A 22,777-nucleotide genomic window follows, 5' to 3' on the forward strand; every position below is an offset into this window, starting at 1 on the left:
CTACACGGCAGCATCCGAGATCCTCCCATTCAAGGACGTCTTCGGCTGGAGGCCGTTGTTCTGAGCGTGCACCTCTGGCCTGGGCTGTGTCATCTGCTGCAAACGCTGCCCGGGAATGAAAGGAGAGAGTGTGTCAGCCAGGGCTGGGGGCAGAAGCAGTGGGACAGCCAGGGCATGGATGGCAGCAGCTGAGGGTTGGGACCCTCACCCCAATGTCCAGAGGTGACCCTGGCTACAGGGCGAGGGGATGGTGGATGGAGTGACTCCTCCAGCAGCATTTGGCAGTACCCCAAAAGCCTCTGCAAGTCGTAGGACATCACCTTTGCTTTGGTGCTGCACAGAGCACAGCAGCTCCTCCTTTTATCTGAAATATGGGGAGCATCCTGATAACAGAGGCAAACTGTTAGCAGGCGAGACCAGCTGCCAGGAGGAAGAAGAGAGAGCTGCATTGCCATGGGCTTTGGAGCAGACCTATTTTCCAATTAGGGTTGATTACAAAGCATTACTAAGTAACTACAGCAGGTTAAAAAGGTTAGAGTCTGTGCCTTTGATGCAGATCAGAACATCCACCTGCACAAACCTTTGCACAGCAGCAATTCCTGTCACCCTGAGCTAATCAAATGAAAATTGCAGAGTCAAGTAAAATGAAGCAGGAACCCATAAAAATGTGGAGGGGCAAATCATTGCTGGAGGCGTGTGGATTGAGCATCAGGAGTGATGAAGAAGAATGAATCACTTTTGCCAGTCAGGGAGGGACTGATGCGGTGCAATGCAGAAGAAAATGCAGAGGAGGATTAAGCCTGACCTGAACAGACATCACAAAGACAGGTAGAATCTCTTTCCAGAAAAGGGAAACAAACTCCTACCCTCCAATACCACTGAAGTGGCTGCTGCTGGGTAAATTCCCTGAAATGTTCACTGAACTGCTTCTGCCATTCACTGTATTTTTTTCCCCTCTTACATTCATGCTCAGTAGGATCAAAAGGACTTGTAATCTTTCCTGTCTGTCAAAACCACTTTATTCAGGATTGGCATCTAATTTCCCTCCAGCTCCAGCTCTATTACAAATTAATCCAGGATCTGTGCATATAAGAGGCCAAAAATTCTCTCTGTCTCTCTGATACCAACACATGCACACACAGATTAGCCTACTTTCTTCCTGCTGCCATCTGCTGCTCACTCCTCGGTCTATGAATGATTAAGAGGGGCTCTGGGTCTCATGATGTTTGTGGGCAATGTTAAAGGAAGAGTCAGAAAGGGAGGGTGCACGTCAGCCACTCACACTGCTTACTGGTGCTGATAGTTTGCACAAGATGCTGAGGGGATGGCTGGAAACACACTTGTGAGCTTCCCTCCAAGCCCCTGGGGCAGAACAGGAGTAACACAGGACTTTGGAAGGGCTATGGATATAATTGGTGCAAGCCCTTGGTCAGGAGGAGCCAAGCTACTCCTGAGAGGCTGCAGACCAGTTTGGGCTCCCCCAGATCCTGTGATGTGCTTTCTCCATCTCCAGTGAAACAGGATTGAGACTAGGCAAAGGGTTGAACCGAGACCTGTACTTTCAGGCTTCCCTTCCCACCTTTCCCAGCTCACATTATGAGTGAATTAAGGAACATTGTAAATGTCTGAGAAAGGGCCTACTGTTAGACTTGCACTGGCCTTCAACCTAAAATCAACAAAGTGGCTTGACATAACACCCTGGCTTGAGTCCTGCAGGAAGGATAAGTACCTAAACCCAGCTTCAGATGAGAAACCAGAAAGTGAAAGAAGGTCTGAGACCCCCAACCCAACCAGTTCCCACATCAGAGCCCATCCAAATGGAATGCTGGGAGGAAGAAAACTCAAATCCACCTGCAACTTCACCTCAAAGGCAGAGAACATGAAGCTGACCTCAGTTCAGTAATTCCAGCCACAACTTTTTTGAGTCAAACTTTGTTAAAAATACAGTATCCCTGAAATAAACTCATGTGATTTAGATGGTGTCTGGTTGCTGTTCTAGCTGGGCTGGGAAAGCCATAAATCAACACTCCTGGGGTGACTTATTACAACTGTAAGCACTGAGCAACGGATTTGGGGCACAGTGCTCTCAAGACTGAATGTCAACACTGTAAATAAAATCTTAACAGTAAATACTGGGTATGACATAGAGACCTATGATTCACTGCTACATAAAATCATGCTCAAATTACTAAAGATAATGTTTTAAACAAGACTAGTGTGGTGAGTATTGTGGGTCTTTCTTGCTTCCTAACCCCTCAGTCACTGAGTGTTCCCTGAAAAGCACATGACAAACCCCCCCTGTGCTTGTTTCTGCTGCTAGCAGGGCCTAGCCTGAGACATTTCAGGATTCAGGCTTGGAGCATGATGATCTCCCTACTGAGGAGTGTCAAGTAAACACGCTCACAGCCAGGAATTGTCAGGAGCTGGGATTTCTCTGGGTAAGAAACCTCAAGGATTTCTGCCCAAACCCTTCCATGGCTCTGGTATCCCATGCCAAAGGGATAGTCAGGGGAGGAGGGCTCCATGTTTGTGGTGATGGTCACACAAATCACTATGAGGAACAACAGACATAAGGGTAGATCACCTGAAAGTCTACCTGCCTGTCCAGCCACAGCCAGCAGAGCTCCCAGGGTTAGAGGTGTCCTGCTGAGCTGTGTTGGCAGGTCCTCTCCAGCAAGCCCGTGTCACTAGAGGCTGTTCAGTGCACTGGGACTGATCTGAGCCCTCCCTGGGGGAGACGGTGCACAGAGCTCCTGCAGCACCAACCTGGTGGACTCTGACAACTCTGCCAGAGCAGGGTCTGCTTGGTCCAGGTTTAGTTCAGGGAGGAGCTTATCCTGAGCCAAGAGCAGGGTGGTGAAGCTGTTCCTACCTGCCGGAGAGTCCCTGTTGAAGTGAAGAAAGAGTAGAGCATGTACCCTGGAATCAGAACCATGGAGGACAGGGCCATGAGCCAGCCAATGCCTTGTCCCCACGCAGGATAGACATATTTTCCCAGTGTCAGAGGGGTCATTTCCACCACACTGAAGAAGAACACACCCTGGAAAAAAACACCAGTCATTGCAGGGGAAAGTGCAAAATCGGGGTCCAACCATTCTTTCCTTCACTACCTTCTTAGATCTCAACAGCCTTACAGGAATCCAAAAGCTCTTTACATTAGTCTAGATTCTTTCAGCCCACCAACTGGTAATTTAATATAAATTCTTCTTATCCTGTGTAAAAAGCTGGAATTGGAATACCCCTGATTTCCTTCTTCACTAGACTACTCAGACAAGCAGTGCCCCCACAGCACCTCCTGTGCAAGTAAACAGTATCCTCACAGCTGGTCTCAGGAGTCTTCATCTTCCTATCTCTGGCCTTGTCACACTATTTGTGTTTATTATGGTCCTGCACTTCTGCTGGAAGGGCAGGAAACTGCAATGGCCAAACTGCTCTCCAGTCAGTTATCCCACATTTGGTGATAGCCTTTGTTTTCATAAGCCTGTCAGAGGCTGAAGCTGGAGTAGCTGAAAGCCAGAACCAATAATAGCTTTCTAAAACATTATTTTGCTTATCTTCTGGCATCTCAGAAGACAAACAAACAAAAACAAAAACAAAAACAAAAACAAAAACAAAAACAAATAAACAAACGAAAAAACAGACTTGATGGCCTCATTTAGATTAAAAGCAACAATCTAGAACTTTTTTTTGCAGGTGATTTTCCAGCAGGCAGAGTGAAAGAATCTCCTGTATCCCTTTACTCATCTCTGGTCTGCCTGGGGCCCCCTTGCAGACCTGTGCTGGGTTGAGAACATAGTGTTTCCCTACAGCCCATCTAGAGGCCTTTCTAGACCCACTCCTGCACACAGGATTCCCCAGGTCTTACCAGGCAGACAAGAGGTGTGAAGAAGGCCCAACAGATCTTCCACCAGATGCAAGGCTTGTAGCCAATCATTTCTTCAATGTTCCTGTAAAACCTGTTCACACCTACAAGAAGAAATGAGCATAATTAAAAAAATAATCTCTGCACCATGGTCTTCATCTCTTCTCATGGCAGAGCACAGGCCAGGCACAGCAAGAGGCTGACAGTGTGGCATGAGAAGCATTAGCTGGAGGGGATGGGGTACTGGGATACAAATTCATGCTAACAGCTTCCATGTTCCTGGTGTCCTCTTGAGGCCTCAGAGGGAAGGACCCTTGGCATCTGCCAGTCTGTGCAGAGGTGTTTGTGATGGTCTGGAGAAGTGAGATGACAGCATTCCACTCCTAATTTTCTGAAGTTATGTCTAAGCTATTTTCAGTTGCAAAATTGTTGTTGTCTTCAATGGCTTTGGCTTTTTCAGTAAGTCACCATGCCCATGGAGTAAACAAAGGAACAAGGTGTTTTGTGCTTACCATAACACCAAGAAATTGAGATGGTCTCAAAGAAGACAAGAAAAAGAAGACACATGCCACTGGCTGAGTAGTAATCAAACAGCTTGAAGACATAAATGCCACCCTGAAAAGACAAAAACAGGGTCAAGGAGTTCAGTTATAGATTATGATTGACAATATCAGCCAGCAGCTTGGATTGCTACTGAACATATCTGTTGGTTCAATGTTAATTTCCTTGGACAGTAGAGCCACTGTTGCAATATTTCTACTGGAGTAGAGTTCCCAGCAGCAAAACTGATGTGCTCTTGCAGACAATTAGCCAGCCTGTTCAGGCATAGCCAAGGGTGAGGAGAAAAGAAGAGAAATTCATTAGGATCTCTTCTACTTCTCTGCTTTAGATGGAGTCAATTTAGTCTGCTCTGCCCCTCCCCAGAGCTTTGCCTTGCCTCCCCATGAACCCACATTGCTCCATAAATATTCTCCAGACCAGTCAGCCTTCACCTCCCCTCATGTGAACCTCAGCTTCAGCTCAAGAGGTTCAAGCCCCTAATAGACAGGTTTTCTTTGTGTTATCTTAACCCTTTGCAGCACGTATTCCCTAAATTTGGGCTCTGTTGGCTTGATTCCTTATTGCAAACAGCAGAACAAGAGGTCGGACTGACAATAGGATGATGGTAAAAATTATGGAGGCATCCTAAGTCACTTGAGATGTAGCAGTGATGAGCAAACCACTTTATCCAGAACAGGAAAAATGCTGTCACTTCTCCCAAAGCTTTGGTGGTGCTGTGCTATGCCAAGTGGCCAGAAAAGTGTCAGGAGTTGAGGTACAAGCAGTCATCTGTACCTGGGTGATATTGGAGAATCCAATGAGATAAGAGATGAAGCAGACTACTGCAATGAAGATCTTCTTCCTGGCTCTTAGGACTTGAGGATACTCATCCATCAGGGCTGTAATGAACCCTTCCACAGTGCAGAACTATGGGAAAAGGCATACACCAAGGACATACATATAAGTAACTTAACCCACACATTTAACCTCAATGTTGAGAACCTTAGTGATTTATGGGCTCAGTAGACTTTAGGAAATAAAGACGCATCTCTGCACAAAGTTGGTCTGAACTATCTTCTGAAAATTCATCTCTCTCCCCACTGAATATAGATGTAGCTAGGAGCACCAAAGTTAAATACTTAAAAATAGTTGAGATAAATCTCTGCCTTTTACTTCACATGAAAAGCCTCCTCTTTCTTCCCACCAACTCTCTAGGGCCACCCCCCATCACTGCCCTGCTCCCCACACTACCAGGTCCTGTGCCACAGTTGTGTGTCTGGCTGCTCATGGGACATATGCAGGACTTTTATTGTTCTTCCTTTCTTGCTCTTCTCAGCCTGTGGCAATAGCTCTTGTACTGTTCAATGATCTAAAATGCTCAGTAAGGACCTGCATTACCCAGTCTTGCATGCATTTGAATAACAACATCTCTGATTACCCAGGCCTTGACTTCATTTCACTTTTTCAAGCACACAACAGTAAATGCATGTAGCACACCAAAAGCCCATTATTGCAGCACATGATCTTTCTAGAGGTGGAAACCCCTGGATGGTTTGTGGAGAGCTGCACCAGGCACAGTGTAATAATGTTGTCTGCACCATAAGTGCAGAGTGTTGCATTCCAGTTTTCCTACTAGTTCTGCCTTCTGGCACAAGGACAGTTTGACTGTATATATGCATCCTTCCCACCTATCTCTTGATAAATTGTGAGATTTGTATCTTGCTCCCAGAAACTACATGTAACATACCTCTCTCAGAGAGCATATCATGCCTCTAGCAACAACATTGGGAATTTATGAGGGCAGCAAAATGGCTTCCCTGGTCACACTGAGCAAATGTACAAGCCAGTGCAATGAAAATGAAAGTGGCTTCATCACTTTTTGATGTCAGGGACTTCCCCATCCCTGGGAAGGAAAAAAAAGCCCTGAGAGTAGAGGTGGAGGTATACAAACCAGAAAGAGCAGCAGAGGGTTGGGAAGATGTGTGGAAGAACAATGGAATGCCTGAGCCTATAGCTGGGCAGGGATGGTGGAAGAGCTTGCACACTGCTGACTGCTGGGGCTGGCTTCCACATGGGCCAGAGCAAAGCAAAGGGAGATATGCATGCCCAGGGTTTTATATCCACATGGAAAGCCAGTATTCCCAGAGCATCAAGCTCAACAACTTCCACCTGAATTTTTCATGAGCTAAGCTTTTTATGCTGGACACAAGTACCATTAAAGCATCTTTTGCTGTTCATGCACGGGTTAAGCTGCCTTTGTAGTTATTGACAGTGAGCTCTTCACCCCATCCCACGTGGCTTTTTGTCTGGAAGAGTCAAGACTGAGCTGGCACCACAGTGTGAAGAGATAGCATGACTAAAAAAAAACCCAAAACTGTTGAAAGCTATTCCTTCCACATGGATGCATGGCCAGGCATGGCTGGAGCTATGTCAGGGCCAGGGGATCTGACACCAGAAAGGAAAGATGCATTTGGAGGGGAACAGCCCTCGTCTGGAGAAGAGGGTGGTGTCCAGCATAAAAGGAGTAAAGAAAATGATGCCTTAAATAATGGGATGGAGTAAAGCTGACAGCCTTTTGGTACAAGAAGAATGCCCAAAACCAGGGAATGCACAGAGGGAAAGACAGAGAGATGGGTGATGAGAAACAGGGCTACAAAGTGAGTTGAATTCTCTTTGTGCCCTATCAAAATTAAGCTCCTGTGTAATGGATAAGGTGGAGAAACAAATGGCCATACATTGCTTTTTCTGGCCATGGAACAGGCAATGACCTTCACACCATTTACTGAAAATTGCCTCATGATGGCCTCACACTTCAGAGAGGATGCAGCCTGGAGGAGGCTTACCTTTCTAGCCCCAGGGACTGCAGCTGCTTGGCATGGAGCTTACTTTTCCCAGCTTACAGACTTTGGCTGCTTGCACATGTAGGCACCTGAATGAAAGCATGCTGCTTTCAGTATGGCAAGGAACTGAGCACTGATGCCACCTGTTCTTGCCACTGAAGTCTGCTTTCCAAAAAATTCTGCTTTCCCCACCCGCCCTCTCCAGCCACAATTTTTAGCATATATTCTTCTCTTCTTCATGCCTCACCCCATGATATTATTTCTTTCCCAAGCATTTTATTTCCATTAACTTCTCTCTTTTGTTCCTTTTCCCCTTTAGGGGCCTAATCACAGAAGCTGCTGAGTCCAGTAATCTGGGCTTGGGAGTCAATACAGGTGTGGGAACTCTGAAGGAGAGTTTCTCTCCCACCGTCTCCCAATGTAACAGTTTGCTATTCCCTCCTCAGCCACACAGAGCACCCATTTTGGGATGCATGGACCCGTGGGGGGTTTGACCAGGATGTGGAGCAGAGATCCATCAGAGTGGTCTCACTGCTGGCAGCTGGAAATCCTCATGACCAACCCGTGCAAGGCAGCCTCACATGGGACAGACACGGGCTGGCAGTCACAAGGCTTGCCAGCTCCCCTGAGCAATAAATGCCTGACCTGGAAACTGGTAGGTTAAAAGGAAGCATTAGCATACCACAAAAGAGGACGAAGAGAGAGCTGAAGCCCGAATGGCTCAGAGCAGAGGGAACACCAAGGCAGTGAGGGCACAGGAGGAAGGTGTCTCAGTACAAGTCACTCATCCCTCTCGAGGAGCTGCAGAGGGATGAGCACCCTGGCAGGAAGAGGCAGATGGAGCTGCACTGCATCTGCAGGAAACTCGCTGGACCTACTCCCACCGTCACTAAAGGGCTGGAGCTCGTGGCTGCATCACAGACACAGACCTCAGCCCAGCCTCCCTTCCGTTGCCGGGCTCCCGAGCATCCCTGCTGGGCCTACAGAGCCGTGTCCTGCCAATGACAAGTGACAGTCTCAGTCCAGCAGCCCTGGGGTGCAGGAGATGCCCTACGGCCCTGCTGTGCCTCACGAACTGGGCTGCTGACCCAAATGAAAAGTGTCTGCTCTCCATCTGCAAATGCCACAAAGGATATGTAATCAGCACGTACAATTTTTTTTTTTTAACTGAATGCTTCAAAACGCATGTGGAATTGCAGCCATTGTAGCAGCCTGTGTTCACTGGTTTACATACATAAGCTGCCATGCTGTTGCTGGTGTGTTTGAATGAATCAGAGCTCCAGGATGCAGACAGAAAACTCCTTCACATGTATTTAGCTGTACTTTTTAAAAGATTGTTTTCCTTTTGATGCTTCATTCCCGCCCCAGCTTCTTCCTCCAGGTAATGATAGCCTCCCCAACAGACTGCCTGCCCACTGAAACTGGCTGTCAGAAAGGATGTGGAGAATTTCAAGGGGTATTTTAAAAGCAAATGCAGCAAATAAATTCCACAGGGTGTTTAGAGGGTCTATTGTTGAACTATATACCGGCACTGAGTGAATAATCCATGTAGACATTTTTTTTCTGTAAATGTAGTTTCTTTCAGAACATTTAGGAATTATTTGAATTTTGATTATTTTTCTAAATAATGTTTGTGATAATGCATTAATAAGCTTTATAAAATGTCTATGAGAGTGTGAAATTATTGAAAACCGTATTTGTTTAATTAGATTTTCCTGGAAACCATGTGTGACATTTCAGGAACAGGTTTGAGTCTGATTGTGAAGTAGGCTTGTGTTTATGAGCACTACCTGTAGTCCAAGAGAGCATCCATTTTGTACTGGTGGTTTGTGCTGCAAGAGAAGAGCATGTGGGCACAAGGGAGGATATGACAGATCAAGTGCAGGTTTTTGCAGGAACCTTTGATTTTGATGCACTCAAAAGGAAGGCATGCTGCAATTCACTGCTTCACATGGTAGCTACCTTTATGCTGAATTATCAGAAAAAAACCCCATAAACGTCATCGCTTGTAAAAAAGCAGAGAGAATGGTTTTTGTGTTGTTTTGTAAGGGCTCTGAGGGGGCAGAGTCGAGACATTTTTCTACATATAACTGCTTCCCCCTCAAGTATCTTGTAAAACTTTACCATCAGATAAGATGGCAGAGCAGTCAGGGTACCCAGACACCAGCCTTTTCCAAGGCATGACTGCTTCCTTCTGCCAGAATCTATCCCTACCAACCTATGGACCAAGCCAGGGAGCTGCAGCTCTGCTCAGGGATGCTGTTGGCATCAACAACAATGGCAAAATGCTGTGGGAAAGTACAGCCCTCACACCACTAGAGAGTAAAAACCCGTTCTGCTCAGCACAGTCCCAAGTGCAGGAGGGGACACCACCATTGTACCTGAAGACATTTTTGTATCTGCCCCCACTTTGTCCCTGGGTTGTCTCACCTGACTGTCCAGACCCAGCATCATCAGCATGGAGAAGAAGAGGATTGACCAAAGTGGGGACAAGGGCAACTGTGTGACAACCTGTGGGTAGGCGAGGAAAGCCAGTCCAGGGCCTGCAGTAATGAAAAGAGGGATGAGCCCATGTTTACAAAGCATTTGATGGGAAGTCTGGGCTAACGGCCATGGTTAAATAAGAGAGACAAAAATTACAGCCAAAAACTCAGGGGTTTCCATATAGGGGTTAGGAACACCTGAGCCTTTGTGCCTGTGACACACCAGCTCACAGAGGATAAGGCACAGGGATAAGATGGGGAGACAGAAATGATTGGAGAAACAAGTCCTGCAAGCAATAAAGTCATCAAATTATTACAACCAAATGGAGCTGGAGCACTTTGCTAGAAAAAGAAACTGATATTCAGAGGTGGTTATCATTTTCCTGGTGCCTTTTGTTTTCCACCACAAAATGCTGCTTCTTGAGATAAAAGCTTTCTCTGGAAAGACAGCAATTTCAAAATATGTCTTTGTGCAGAAAGACACAGTCCCATCTTGGTTAAAAAATTATTCTGAGATCACAGTCTCAAGATTTTGCATTAAAAAGGGACTCCACATTTTGATCACATCTAGTGAAAACATAGGTAGTATCTATTCTCCATAGGAAGGTTTCAGAGAGCAAATGGCCTAAATATTTCACTACAGCAAAATAAAACTTCAGCACAACTAGTCAGGAAAGACCCAAGAGCACCCCAGGCTCAGTTACAAATGGTTCTCACAGGCTGCTGTTGCAATTGAACCTGAGTTTCTGCTTACCTGAGGAGGCCAGCTCTGACACCGACTTCTTCGTGATGTGTGACATGAAGCCAATGATAGAGAAAATAACAAATCCCGCAAATATACTTGTGGTGGAGTTTATACAACATACAATAATGGAGTCTCTGGAAGAGAGAAAGAGAGAAAAAAACCCACCTGCAGGTCCCTACCAAGAGCAGAGGGTGGGGTAAACAAAAGAGCAAGTCCTGAGGAGAGCTGGTCCTGTGCCTTGGATGGGTAGCACAGCTGACATACTAAGTGTCCTGCAGGTAGGGAGCCCCTCTACAGAGATCACACTGTGTCCCCTAGGCTGCATGCTGCCAGCAAGGGGACAGCAGAGATCAGGCAGATTCACCACAGCCCCCTATCTCACCCATGAGCATTTTCTGCCATACAGGAGAATGGAAAAAAACAACTGACCTGTAGACATTGTTGTGGAAATGGTTGTAGCTGCCCAAAGCAATTAGGGAGCCCAGCCCCAGGCCGTAGGAGAAGAAGATCTGAGTGGCTGCATCCATCCAGACCTGCGGAGAAGGAGCCAGAAGAGGAGTGCAGCAGAAGGTGACTCCGTGCTGCAGGTCCATGTCCTGCAGCAACTCAGTGCAGGGCTAGCAGGGGGACTGAGTGCAGACTGTGGAGCTCCGTGCTTGGATATACAGCCCACTGGGGTGTCCAGGCCCTGAGGGAACCCTGTCAGTAGGGCCAAGTCAAGAGTTTCTTACTAATATTTAATCTAAAGCTATTATAATTTAAAGCTATTCTCTTTCAGTTTAAAGCCACTCCCCTTGTGTTATCACTACATGGCCTTGTCAAAAATCCTCCTCCAGAGCTTTACTGTAGGGCCCTTTATGTACTGGAAGGTAGGGGATCTGCATCCTTCCTATATGTCAACTGTATCAACGTGCAGCCTGGCCCACCGTCATACATAAATCCCCAGCCCATCCAATGGGATGGATGTGGATGGATAAAGGGTCATACATTTCTGAACAGTGTCCAGTGCAGATCAGAAGGGACTCTTGCACTGTCTGAGCCTGTGTGTGTTTGCTTTCTCACATGTGCCCCCGAGAGTTGCTGCTCCACTCAGAGACACACATCCTGCTCTCACACCCTCCATTTCTCTTCCATTATTGTGTCTTTGATTTTCCAACATGGAGCTGTTTGTACAAACTGAAGAGGACAGCTTGTAAAGCTGGTCCCAGTGCCTTAAGGTCTTAAAGCTTAGAAAGTTCAAGAAAAAGGAGGCAGACTATTTGATTCTTAATTGCATGGTATTTACACAACTCTTCTGGTCTTGAGAGCCCCGTTTCCTACATTAGAGCAAATGCTGTTGGTAGTACAGTTACAGAGAATGTCCTAAAAGAGGGACATTGGAACCCTCACTGGGAAATTATGGATGTCCAGTTATCCCCACTCACACATGACTGGTGACTCTGGAACCGTAGGAGTATCACTGCTGAAAAACACAGAGTCTGTGTCTCCTGAGAAACTTCATTTTTGCAAGTGTCCCTGTTCCTCCTGGATCTCCTCTCTGCTTCCAGTGACCAAAAACACATTACTAGCCACCACTCATCACTTAAGCACTTCCCCAAACTGGTGCTGTGTGTGCTGCTGTGCTTGTGCTTCTTCTGAGGTCTCCATGCCAGCTCCACCACATTGTCCTCTCTCTGGGACCACCAGAACAAGTCCAGACCACCAGCCCTAGGACAGTCAGTGAAATAAGACATTCCCAGCCCAGAGGGGAGATCCTTTTGGTGGGATAATTTCTGACTCCCCATACCCTGTGGATAACACTGCTTGAGTACAACAGAGCTGCTGCACAGATTTCCAGCCATGAAGGACCCATCCCTCAGTTTTGTCTCAGCCTATGGGACATGGGTCATGAATACTTGAACAGGGTTATTCCAGTGTTATTTTTAGTACTTACAGTATTCATGAGAAGTGCCTGTGGAAGCCTAATGCAGAGACATCTGAGAGATAAGAGCTTTCCTCACTAGGCTACAAACCTCAGAGTCAGAGAGCTTCCTGAAGTCAGGTGTGAGGTAGAAGAGGATCCCCTCCTTGGCTCCTGGCAGTGTGACTCCCCGGAACAAGAGGATGAAAAGCATTAAGTAGGGGTAGGTGGCTGAGAAATACACCACCTGAAAAAGACCCCATGGGAGAGAAGCCATCAGCCCACCAGTGCCCAGGAGCTTTCCTGACCATGGTGTCATTGAGTCTAGCATGTTCTCCTGTGAGAGGGACAGGCTCCCAAGCATAGCCGCGTTCAGCAGCATTTCCTTGCATTTGCTGTCCCCCATTCCCATGCTAGTAACGTTTCTGGCTGTTTGAGGTTTCTCCCTGCCAACGATGCACAAGGACACACTAATCACAAAAGTAGCATGCCAAAGTCTGGATGGAATGCCCAAAAACAAGGGAATTGCACAGGGATAACTTTAGTCCACAAAAGTAATCCCTTTAAGTCATCACATCCTTATTTTGCAGAGCCAAAGCTGGTGTTTCTCTAGACCAATTCATCAAGTAAAATGATCTGTCTTGATTCCACTGCTTTATTTTCAGCACTGTTTCAGAATCTTACAGGTATGTGCCATCCCTCATCACAAGGCCCACACCAGTAATCACCAGGGCTTTGCTGTGGCTGTGTAGCTAAAGCCTGTTTGAAAGCCACTGAGGAAGTTAAGAGCTTAGGTGACCTACCCCTGAAGTGCTTCTTTCTAATCTCTCCTCTAGATTATTCCTTTCATAATAGTGTCCCACTGCAACATGCTGTGCTCTAAATAACACATCCCAGCATTTCAGCACCGCTGTTTCATTAAACAAAGCAATTACCTTTCTGCTGTGCTAGCCTGGAACACTGCACAGAGAATAACAACGGGCTTCTAATCTGAAGGTCTCCCACCAATATCAAAAAGGCAGCAGGAAAATTTTCTAAGGAGTTGGTGAGATTTTTTTCCACCAGAGGCAATTTAAGAGACTGTGATTGTCAAAAGGAGGAGGCCACAAGAAGCTTTGCTCTCTCAAAGGGCTGTCCCAAAGTGGGAAATACAAGTAATTTCTGAAAATGCCTCTTCCCTAAAATAATGTGTGCTCAGACCCATGACCTTACATGCAAGAGCTATTCCCTACATTTGGAGTGAAAATTACCATAAACACGATAGCAATTTTTACAGCTGTGAAAGGTAAATGTCAGGAATTTTAATAGTATCTACTGTGATTTTGCCTCTAAACACAGTAACCTTAGTTACAGACACTTAAATAAAATTGAGTCTGAAGGACATTGGGAGCAGCAATGAGAGGCAGCACCAAAAGACCCGGCCCTCACACTGTACCTTGCCTGTCCACTCCACACCCTTCCAGATGGAGAAGTAGACCAGCAGCCAGGCCAGGGCCAGCGTGCCAGCCAGAGGCCAGCGGATGGTACCAGGCTCCCCCAGGCCTCCAGACATCTGGTGCATGTTCCTCCTAAGGGTGGGAGACACTGTGTTAGGAGGAAGTCTAAAAATCAAGGACAGAGGGATTTGGAGCTCCCAGAGGTGGCTGGAGGGTGAAGGGCCAGGTGCAGACAAGTGTGAGAACTCACAAAGCCCTAGAGAGAACTGAGGCTCATCATGATGGGATAAAATGAGGTGAAGAGAGGTGGAGAGGCTGTTTGCCTGCCTGTCCATCTGACCTGCACCTGCACAGTGCATTCCATGCCCTCCATGGCCCGTGGCTGGCTGTAAAAAGCTGTCCAAGGAGCTGAGCCAACAGGCACAGCCGCAGCCCCAGTGGGCAGGCACAATGACCACGGGGAGGGGGAGAAACCTGGTGTAGGCAGGCTGGGGACATACTCCCAGAACTCGGTGACAGCGCTGGTGAGGTTGGTGGTGTCGTTCAGGGAGTAGTTGGAGAAGCAGCGGTCTGTGTTCCAGACGTTCCCACAGTTCTGCCACGGCAGGTCCTGCAGCAGCACAAGGACAGCAGGGTTATCATTTGAGTGATATCTCCCAAGTGAAATCTGGCTTCTTTTAAAATGAAGCCCCTTAAATTTTTTTGCAAAGAGAATGGGCAGCTCCACTGGATGAGCACGCCTTTGTAGCCAAAATAATGGAACAATTTTCCAGTATATGATAAATTGTGACAAGGATTTTCCAGGAAAAAATGTCATGATGTGATTAGGGCAATTCTAGGTAGTGCTGATAAAATGTTAGCAACCCCCCACATAGAAAACCAGTTAACTGTTGATAATTAATACCTGCAAATTAAAATACTATCAAGGGATATTGTGTTTATAACCATTACAGCTTTTTTGCTAGCTTCACTCAACAAGTGGCTAGAATTTACTGCACAAAGAATAAGCAGTGATTTGTTTCTTATGTTTCATTTACACCAACTTCAATGCTTAAAAAGCAACATGGCCCTGAGAATGGAGTCAACACAAGCACAGGACTAAATTGTCCAGGACAGTAGCTGTTTCCTGCTGTACACTTCCCTGATTATAAGCAGCACAAAGGGATTCCTGGGAGATGTTTACACTGTGGGTAGCAGTGTGATGGCAGTCCAACACTACAGACTTAGTGCAATCAGCCCTGACACTGCAGGCAGTGCCAGGGGCTGTGTGAGCATGGAGCAGTGAGCATGAGGGCAACTCACCCAGGCCATGTAGTGCCATGGCTGAGCCAGTCCAAAGAAAGGAGCTCAGATATATCTCCATGAGCAGCTACCTCTTTTCCTAAGCACAGTGTGTGTAGATAAATGCAGAGCAGCTATTCTGGGTGATTTCCTTCTGCAGTTAAGACCTTAGGCTCCAGCTCAACAAAGCTTTAAGAAGATGCTTGTATCCCTCCCTATTCTTCCATGAACACAGACCTCTTCAAAAATATTATATGTTTTAAGTGCCTTGTGGCATCAGTGCCTTTAAGTGCTGCCTTCACTGCTCCATCTAAATCAGTTCACTCCAGTAGATGCTACTCACAAACGTGGTATCCTGGCAGAATGGTGACTATTGCAATGGCAGGGGTGAGTTGCAGTGACCACCCAGGCCAATGCACCCACCTGGTGATTTCACTGAGGACTTTCTAACTTCTCTAAAGAAAAGGCAATGGCTTGAGCAGTGCTGCACAGCAGCTCTTCAATGTCTGCATGTTACAGAAGCAGCACAGCCCTCACAAGGAGGGGCAGGTTGGGGGACAGTTTGCTGCTGCTCCATTTCCTCTGGATTTCAGAGGACAGAAACTGCAGAAGGCAGGCTGGGTTCCTATTACAGTTCAAAATACTCTCAGTCAAATTTAGGAGGCACAGGGGACAGACATCAGCCTAGATTTATCATATGCACCTTGAGCCCTTTTGGGAATTTGGAATTATTATCTCTGGTAAAAGAAAAGGTCTTGAGCCAAACAGTTGGATCTGCCTATGTATATACAAGCACTGTTACCAGCTGGGTCTGTAACACCTGAATGTACCAAAGCCTCATCCTAAGATGCATACTGCCAGGGTGTAGTTGGGATGGGTTACTTTGGGGAGGACCTCTGTTATCTGGGAATCCCTAAGGGCGCATCTATTCACCCACAGCAAATAATTCTGTTCTAGATCCAGGATCCTACAGTGATAGGTGGTATTGGTGGTAGAGGTACAGTTGGAAATGCCAAATTGAATGATTCAGCTAAAGATTTAATAGATACTTGAAATTTTTGCTGGAACAAAAAGTAAAACTGGATGTATAGTGTCCACAATAGGATTTCAGGGTTATATCTAAATGACATTTAAGAAGATCCTGCTTGAACCATAGTATTGATGTCTTTAAGGCTGCAGGTTGCTCAGAGAGTTACATTAAGTTTCTGGGCTGAAATAAATAATTCAGCCACCAAGAAGTTAATATGGGGTATGACTCTAACCTCGTATAGTAGAAGGCTCTGCTATGGAAGAGGAACCCACAATAAAACATTACACCAAAGCACACACTAAGGGACAGTCACAAGCAGATGTCTTGATACTTTTTGAATCATCTTCCCAGCAGAAAAAGAAAACTCCCTTGGATATAATTTTTCAAGAGAGGAGTGAATAAGAATTAATTAAGATAAGGAGTAAGTCCTGAGAAATAAGACCATGATGTGACAAAACCTGACAGAACCAGTTCTGGAAATGTACAGCTCAGATTCAAGCAGCCCTAGAATTAAAACAGAAACACAGGGTGAGTTTTAAAGACCAATGTGAGTGGGGAGCAGTTCCTGTAGAGGGGATGAGACCATCGCCTCCAGAGGACAAGCATCACGACCCAACAGCACTACAAAACTGCTTCCAGGGCTGACGAACCTCTTCAGGAAGGGTCTAGCACAATGCTGATAAGGGCTCTTTGCACAAATGGCAAGCAGCTAGTGCCTGCTGTGGGTCATAAATCACTGCCCATAAGTGGGAGTGAGGACCCAGACCACAGCCAATGCTATGCTGCAGACATTTCCGTGACTCACCGCAGTGAAAGAGTTGAAGAGATAGTAGAGAGCCCAGGCAATGATGACAATGTAGTAGATGTTCAGCCAGAAGGACAGAACCATAGCTGCCAGTCCCACACCTGCAAATGAAGGCATAAAGCAGCATCAATCCAGATCTCTAGTACCCAAGAGAGTTCATGGGCATCACAGCAAGGGTTTTTTTGAAAACCAGAAAAAGGGAATTGGCTCATCAACACACAGTGTGCTATAGTTGCACTGTGAGCTGGTCAGCAAGGGAGGCTCATTCCCTCAATGTTTTTCAGGCACCCATTTTCACTGGGGGAACAATGATACCTTTCAGTGTGCTACTGGTACTTATATGGACAGAGCTCCATGAAAACAGGATCTTGTCACTTCCCTGGCAGAATTGCACTTTCCCACATCTGAGGCATTTTTAAATCACCATTGGCTTCTAGAAAACCGTTACTTCAAGCATGGCAGCAGGTTTCATTCCCATGCAATTAAAGTAAGCGTATGTAGGGAGGTTTGGGAAAACAAAGAGTCTTCTGCAACCAGAGCCCCTCCATCACAGTTCATACTGCTCAGAAATTCCCTTGTCACCACGGAAAACTGCTTGAACAGAGCAGAGTGATGCTAGTGACTGCAGACATTGAGGTCAAGGACAGCTTGATAAAGACAGAAAAACCCTCCCCTCACCTGCCACCCCATCCCAGCTGCCAGGAGTTTGCTGATTTGCCTTCAAACCATTAATGGGGCTTTGCCTGTAGTTACATGCCACTGCTGTCACAAACATACAGCACAGTACCTTTGAACATGGGTGCCAATCTCCAGACTCCCAGTCCACCAATAGAAGTATACTGGCCCAGAGCAGTTTCCAGCAGGAAGAGAGGAATCCCAGCAAACACCAGTGTCAGGAAATAGGGGATGAGGAAGGCCCCTGAAAGAAGGAGCAATGTTATCAGGCAGTTGCCCCTTTGATCAAAATGGAAATGCCTCCAGCCACAGTTTCTTGCCCTGCAGCACCCACGTGATGAGGAGCAGCCTCTCCCAGAGGTGACAGTTTGCAGCTGGAGTTGGTGTGTTCAGTGAGTCTCCCACTGAGGTCACCGCTGTCTTCACCTTATCACTGTGGGTATGTATGTATGTACCATGTATACACGTACACTGACATCACTAGCTATGCAATGCCAGGCCCACTTTGTTAGCTATTTAGACAATGCTAAACCCAATCTGACAACCAACCCAAACGCTCGGACACTGACATTGGTAACTTGTTGATGCTTTCTCTCTTAACTGCAGAAGTTTTCAATTCTTCTTCTTGAGAGAATAGTGCATAGGAACATCTGGCATTGGCCACTGCTTTCTTTGTTTATATCTGTTTCAGTCTTTTAAGAAAACTGTGACCAAGTCTATATTGGCTTTTGTAACAGTGCTATATACCACCCCACCTGTGTTTTAGGTTTTTCCATTAAAATTCCTAGTGAAAATATTATTCTTCTCCATGGTCCTACAAAATAATCTCATCACTAGAAATGAAGTAGAACAGTCATTCACTAGATATATTACTGGCAGACAGTTTTAGAAGAGCAAATAGAATAGGAGAGCCTTGCTTTGTAATTGGAAGGCTGTACAAGTTCGGGCCATCCTGACTTCTGTGACATGGGACAAAACCCATTTTTTATCTTTCTTATGCGTGTACTTGAGTGGGCCGTCATTTCTGAGGAGGATAAACTTTTGCAGAAGATGCTGGCTGGACACTCTGTTTGCCCTGAAGAAGCTGGCTATGTTCAGGACACCACTGATTCCTCAGCTAGCCTTAGGGCTGAGCTCCCAGACTGAGTCTTCTCCAGATAATCGTGGGAAAGCAAATATGGAGCCAGTGAGCAAAGCCACTCTGGAGAGCTGTGGCCCAGCTTGCACCCGGCAGAGCCACGCTCCAGCAGCTGCTCTCTGAGGGCAGGGAAGAAGCCAGGCACAGCCAGGGATGCTGGCTCAGGGGACATCCAGCTGGGGACATATGTCTGCCAAGCAGGGAGCTGAAACCATCTGGGAGAGGCAGGTGCCAGCACCCAGCGTGCAAGTCCATGGGAGGCAGCATGCAAGAGGAGCTGGCAGTGGGTGGTGGGGAGAAAACACTCTCTGTGCCAGCAGCTCGGTGACCATGAGCATGAATCACCAGCTGGTGTGTAAGCTCTTGGCTTCACCAGCAGCCTGGCACACAGGAGAGAACAGCTTTGGACATCACTGTGCCTGCTCAGCAGCCTCCTCTGTGTGCTCGCTAGACACCACAGCCTGCAAGCTCTAGCCCCCTGAGAGCCCTGCAGGAAGCCAGTGTCTGCTCCAAGGACATGGCTGCTGCCACCCTGCTGCTGTGGAGTTTGGAGGCTGACCTTAGCAGCAGTGCAAGTCGCTTTCTTGCTTCTGCACAAGCAATTAATGAAATTTTGCGGCAGCTCTGATGATCCTGTACTTCTCATGTACAAAAGGTCAGGAAGATTTGTAGGTGAAAGATCTTATTAGACTATTGAGAAGAAAAAAAACAAACATTTGGACACAAGTCTTTTATCCTGGACTGACAAAGATTCTCGAGAATAGTGGAAAATCTACAAACCAGACCACCTCCTTTAGCTGAGAGCTGTTGGCAATGACACTGCCGCTTTAGAGGGCCAGGTCCCCAAGCAGGCACGGATATTATCCCCCGGTCCTGTACAGCCAGATGGGAAAGGAGTCATGGGCAGAGCTGGGCACATCCAGCTGCGTGCAGGAGCAGCAGGGAGCCCAGGCATCGCTTTGGGCAAAGCCTGCTCCCCGCAGCGGATGGGCCGAGCGCCGAGCTGCTGTGCCTTGAGCTCCCTGCGCCGAGCAAACCAGCCATGAGCCGATGCGGTGTGACAGCGCTAAGTGAGACAACAATATTTCCATTCAGTTCAATTTGCCTCTGCGTAATGGAAGCAGCCCACACGACCGTGCTCTGAGCAGCGCACATGCGGGACGCTAAAATTAGAGTCCCACCCACAGTCTGCTGTGCTCCGGGGGTGCCTCCGGGGCAGAGCTCAGGCGCTGCCCACCGGGTTGCGAAGGAGCCGCCGTGCGCCCCCGCCTCGCCGCCCCGCACGGGCCCCGGTTACGGTTCCGTGCGTCAGCTCTGCCGCCCGGCCCGGCAGCTCCGCTCGCTCCGGTAGTGCCGGTGCGGGAGAAGAAGAAGCCATCCAGCCCGCCACGCACGGCACGAAGTGGCAGGGGAGGCAGGGTGTTCGGGAGCGGGCAGGAACCAATTCCCGCATTTCATCTGCCTGGCTGCTCCCTCTGCGTGCCCGCAGCTGCCAGGGCAGAGATCACCCCGTGTACCAATGCTGATGCTAATAATAGCGCTCCACACCTCTGCAGCACACTCTGTCCTCGGTTCTCAGCTGACTTTGTATGTAGAATCGATTTTAGCTTCACAACACCCCTCACCTAATTACAGGCAGTGTCATCTCCACCTTTATGTGTGAGGAGACAGTCACAAGGGAGGACAGAGTTGATTGAGACTTGAGATGACACAGCAACCACAGGGCAGATGCTGGCTAACAACCAGTGCTGGGACCTAGCCATGGGGGAAATGTTCTATGAGGAGAGCTAGCAGTCTGAGTGTGGCCAGCCAAAGATGACAAACCTGTGCTGTGGCTCTGGCACTGGTGGCATAGGCTCCTCGGGGCAGGCCTGGATATTCCCATAAACCTCACCCAGCTCAGCTGTACATTTCCACCTCTCCACAAAACCCAAAGAAGCTGTGGATGACCCATCCCTGAAAGTGTTCATGGCCAGGTTGGATGTGGCTTTGAGCAACCTAGTGGAAGCTGTCCCTGCCCTTGGCAGTGGGTTTGGAACTGGATGATCTTTAAGGTCCTTTCCAGCTCAGACCATCCTATGATTTTACAATTCTATAAAAAACAACATGCTCAGTTAGAAAACTTCTTGTCAAAATTGCTAACTTTCTGGTCTCCTGCTAGGACTCACTCCACAAGCTTTAGAGAAAGAGCCTAGATACTGTTAAATGCCAGGAAGTTAAATGGACATTGCTTCAGGGAGCAAGACCCTTCTCTTTCTTCCAGGGTTGGAGGAGAAGAGCATCCTACACTACCTGCAACAGCAAAAATGGGCTGGTGATACGAGAAATGATGAGAGCCAAAGGCAAAAGGAAAACAGAAAAAGACACGGAGAAGAAACATGAGAAGAGACCCTCAGAGCAGCATGAATGAGTGTGGCACTTGGGCCAGGAAGAGCTAAGAGGGAGCAAAGAGCAATGTGGAAAGACTAGCAGGCAAAACTGAAACTATATATACAGCCTTAAAGGTGAGGAAAAGGGGTTTGGACTTGTGTGGGAAGTCTGTAAAATGGTTAAAGGAAGTGAGCAGCTCTTCAAAGGGGAGAAGAAAGGCTATTTTAGTGAGAGGCACAAGCAATGAGAGAGCTCAGCATGGAGTGAGAAGAAAGAGCCTCTGCTCTACTGAGACCTGCCCATACTTTCCTCCACAAAAGTATCTCCATGACAAGGCTGAAGAAAGAGCACCATTTTAGAGGGGAGCTGAGGCACAGAAGTGTGTTTTCTGACTTGATCCAAGATGTGCAGAAATTCTGTAGCTGAGCAGGGAGAAGTCCCTTAAGAATACACTAGACTGAGGAGAACCCCACCTTCATCAGATGCAAACTGGTTTCTCTGGAGGCGCCCCAGAATCCAACTGGGTGCCTATTTGTGCATAGCCCTCCCTGTAAGTAAATGAGGTCCCACATGCCTTTTTGGTTTCTTTTTTTTTGTTTGTTTGTTTGTTTGTTTTTTGGTTTTTGTTTTTTGGTTTTTTTTGTTTGTTTGTATTTTTTTTTTTTTTTGTTTTGTTTTGGTTTGGTTTGGTTTGTTTTTTTTTTTTTAGCCATGCAAATTTGGACTGTACAAGTGCGACAGAACTTTCTTTGGACTGCTTCTACCCAGCCCAGCCTGCACTTGGTAGTAAAGCCCACAGATCATTGAAACTTGTCTCTGGACAACTTGAAAATTCTCACCATGTGGGAGAGCTCTCAGCTGGAGGACCACTCATTTGCCTAGACCCACACCAAACCAAAACCTGCTTGGGGACAAGGCTGCTCATTGTGCATTTCTCTCACCTCCTCCATTTTTGCCACAGAGATAAGGGAAGCGCCAGACGTTGCCCAGACCAATAGCATAGCCCACACAGGACAGCAAGAAGTCAAATTTCCCCTTCCAGGAACCTCTGTCAGGGATCTCCTTCTTCTTCTTGGTGCTCACAACTTCAGGGCTGATGGGCTCCGGCTCCTCCAGGGCTGCCTGTTTCACCTCAGAGGGAGAGTTCAGCTCCACGGAAGTGTTGTCCATCTTGCCCATGGTGACTCAGATGTATATCCACTCTTGCTGAGGGGCTGGAGGATCAGGAGAGGAAGTTTCTGCCCTGGCTGTGTGAAGACAAGATGGGAAGCACTGGGGAAAGCTCCTGGTGAGAAAGGAGACAAGGAAGGTGTACTGTATCAGTGTAGTGTGTCAGACTTGGTTCTTACCATTACATAACAAATCCCTCAACTCTCATCTTATCTGCTTCTCATCCCAATGTTCTGCAGGAAGAGCTCTGAGGCCAGTAGGCATGCAGTGAAATCACAGGTTGTGGGTGACCCACCATAGAGCATAGAAATATATCTGTCCTGTCTGAGTTACAGTGGAGAAGGGTACGAGGAAGGTGCCACAGGTCCCAGGTCTGGGGTCCAAACTAAGTGCAGCAGCCACAGAGCCATCTGAGAGTTTGTGTGGCCCAGCCAGTGAAGCACAGCTTTACAGAGGTACCTCTGCTATGGATGTGCTCCACTTGGCAATCCCATGCCTTTAT

The 22,777-nt window shown here is 47.3% G+C and overlaps 1 protein-coding gene across 1 annotated transcript; it reads right to left on the minus strand.

Annotated features, from left to right (window-relative positions):
- Positions 1-22,284, minus strand: LOC134043492 (sodium- and chloride-dependent GABA transporter 1-like). The gene is made up of 14 exons (XM_062491878.1): positions 22,047-22,284; positions 17,710-17,841; positions 16,923-17,023; positions 14,307-14,416; positions 13,806-13,938; positions 12,483-12,617; positions 10,900-11,003; positions 10,480-10,604; positions 9,673-9,785; positions 5,198-5,329; positions 4,375-4,477; positions 3,866-3,966; positions 2,873-3,040; positions 1-105 (listed from the first exon to the last, which is right to left on the minus strand). Exons 1-14 carry the CDS (start codon positions 22,282-22,284, stop codon positions 1-3), a joined length of 1,800 nt encoding a protein of 599 aa, XP_062347862.1.
- Positions 22,285-22,777: the final 493 nt, after the last annotated feature.

The sequence above is a fragment of the Cinclus cinclus genome, chromosome 4 (assembly GCF_963662255.1).
Source record: "Cinclus cinclus chromosome 4, bCinCin1.1, whole genome shotgun sequence".
Taxonomy (NCBI): Eukaryota; Metazoa; Chordata; class Aves; order Passeriformes; family Cinclidae; genus Cinclus; species Cinclus cinclus.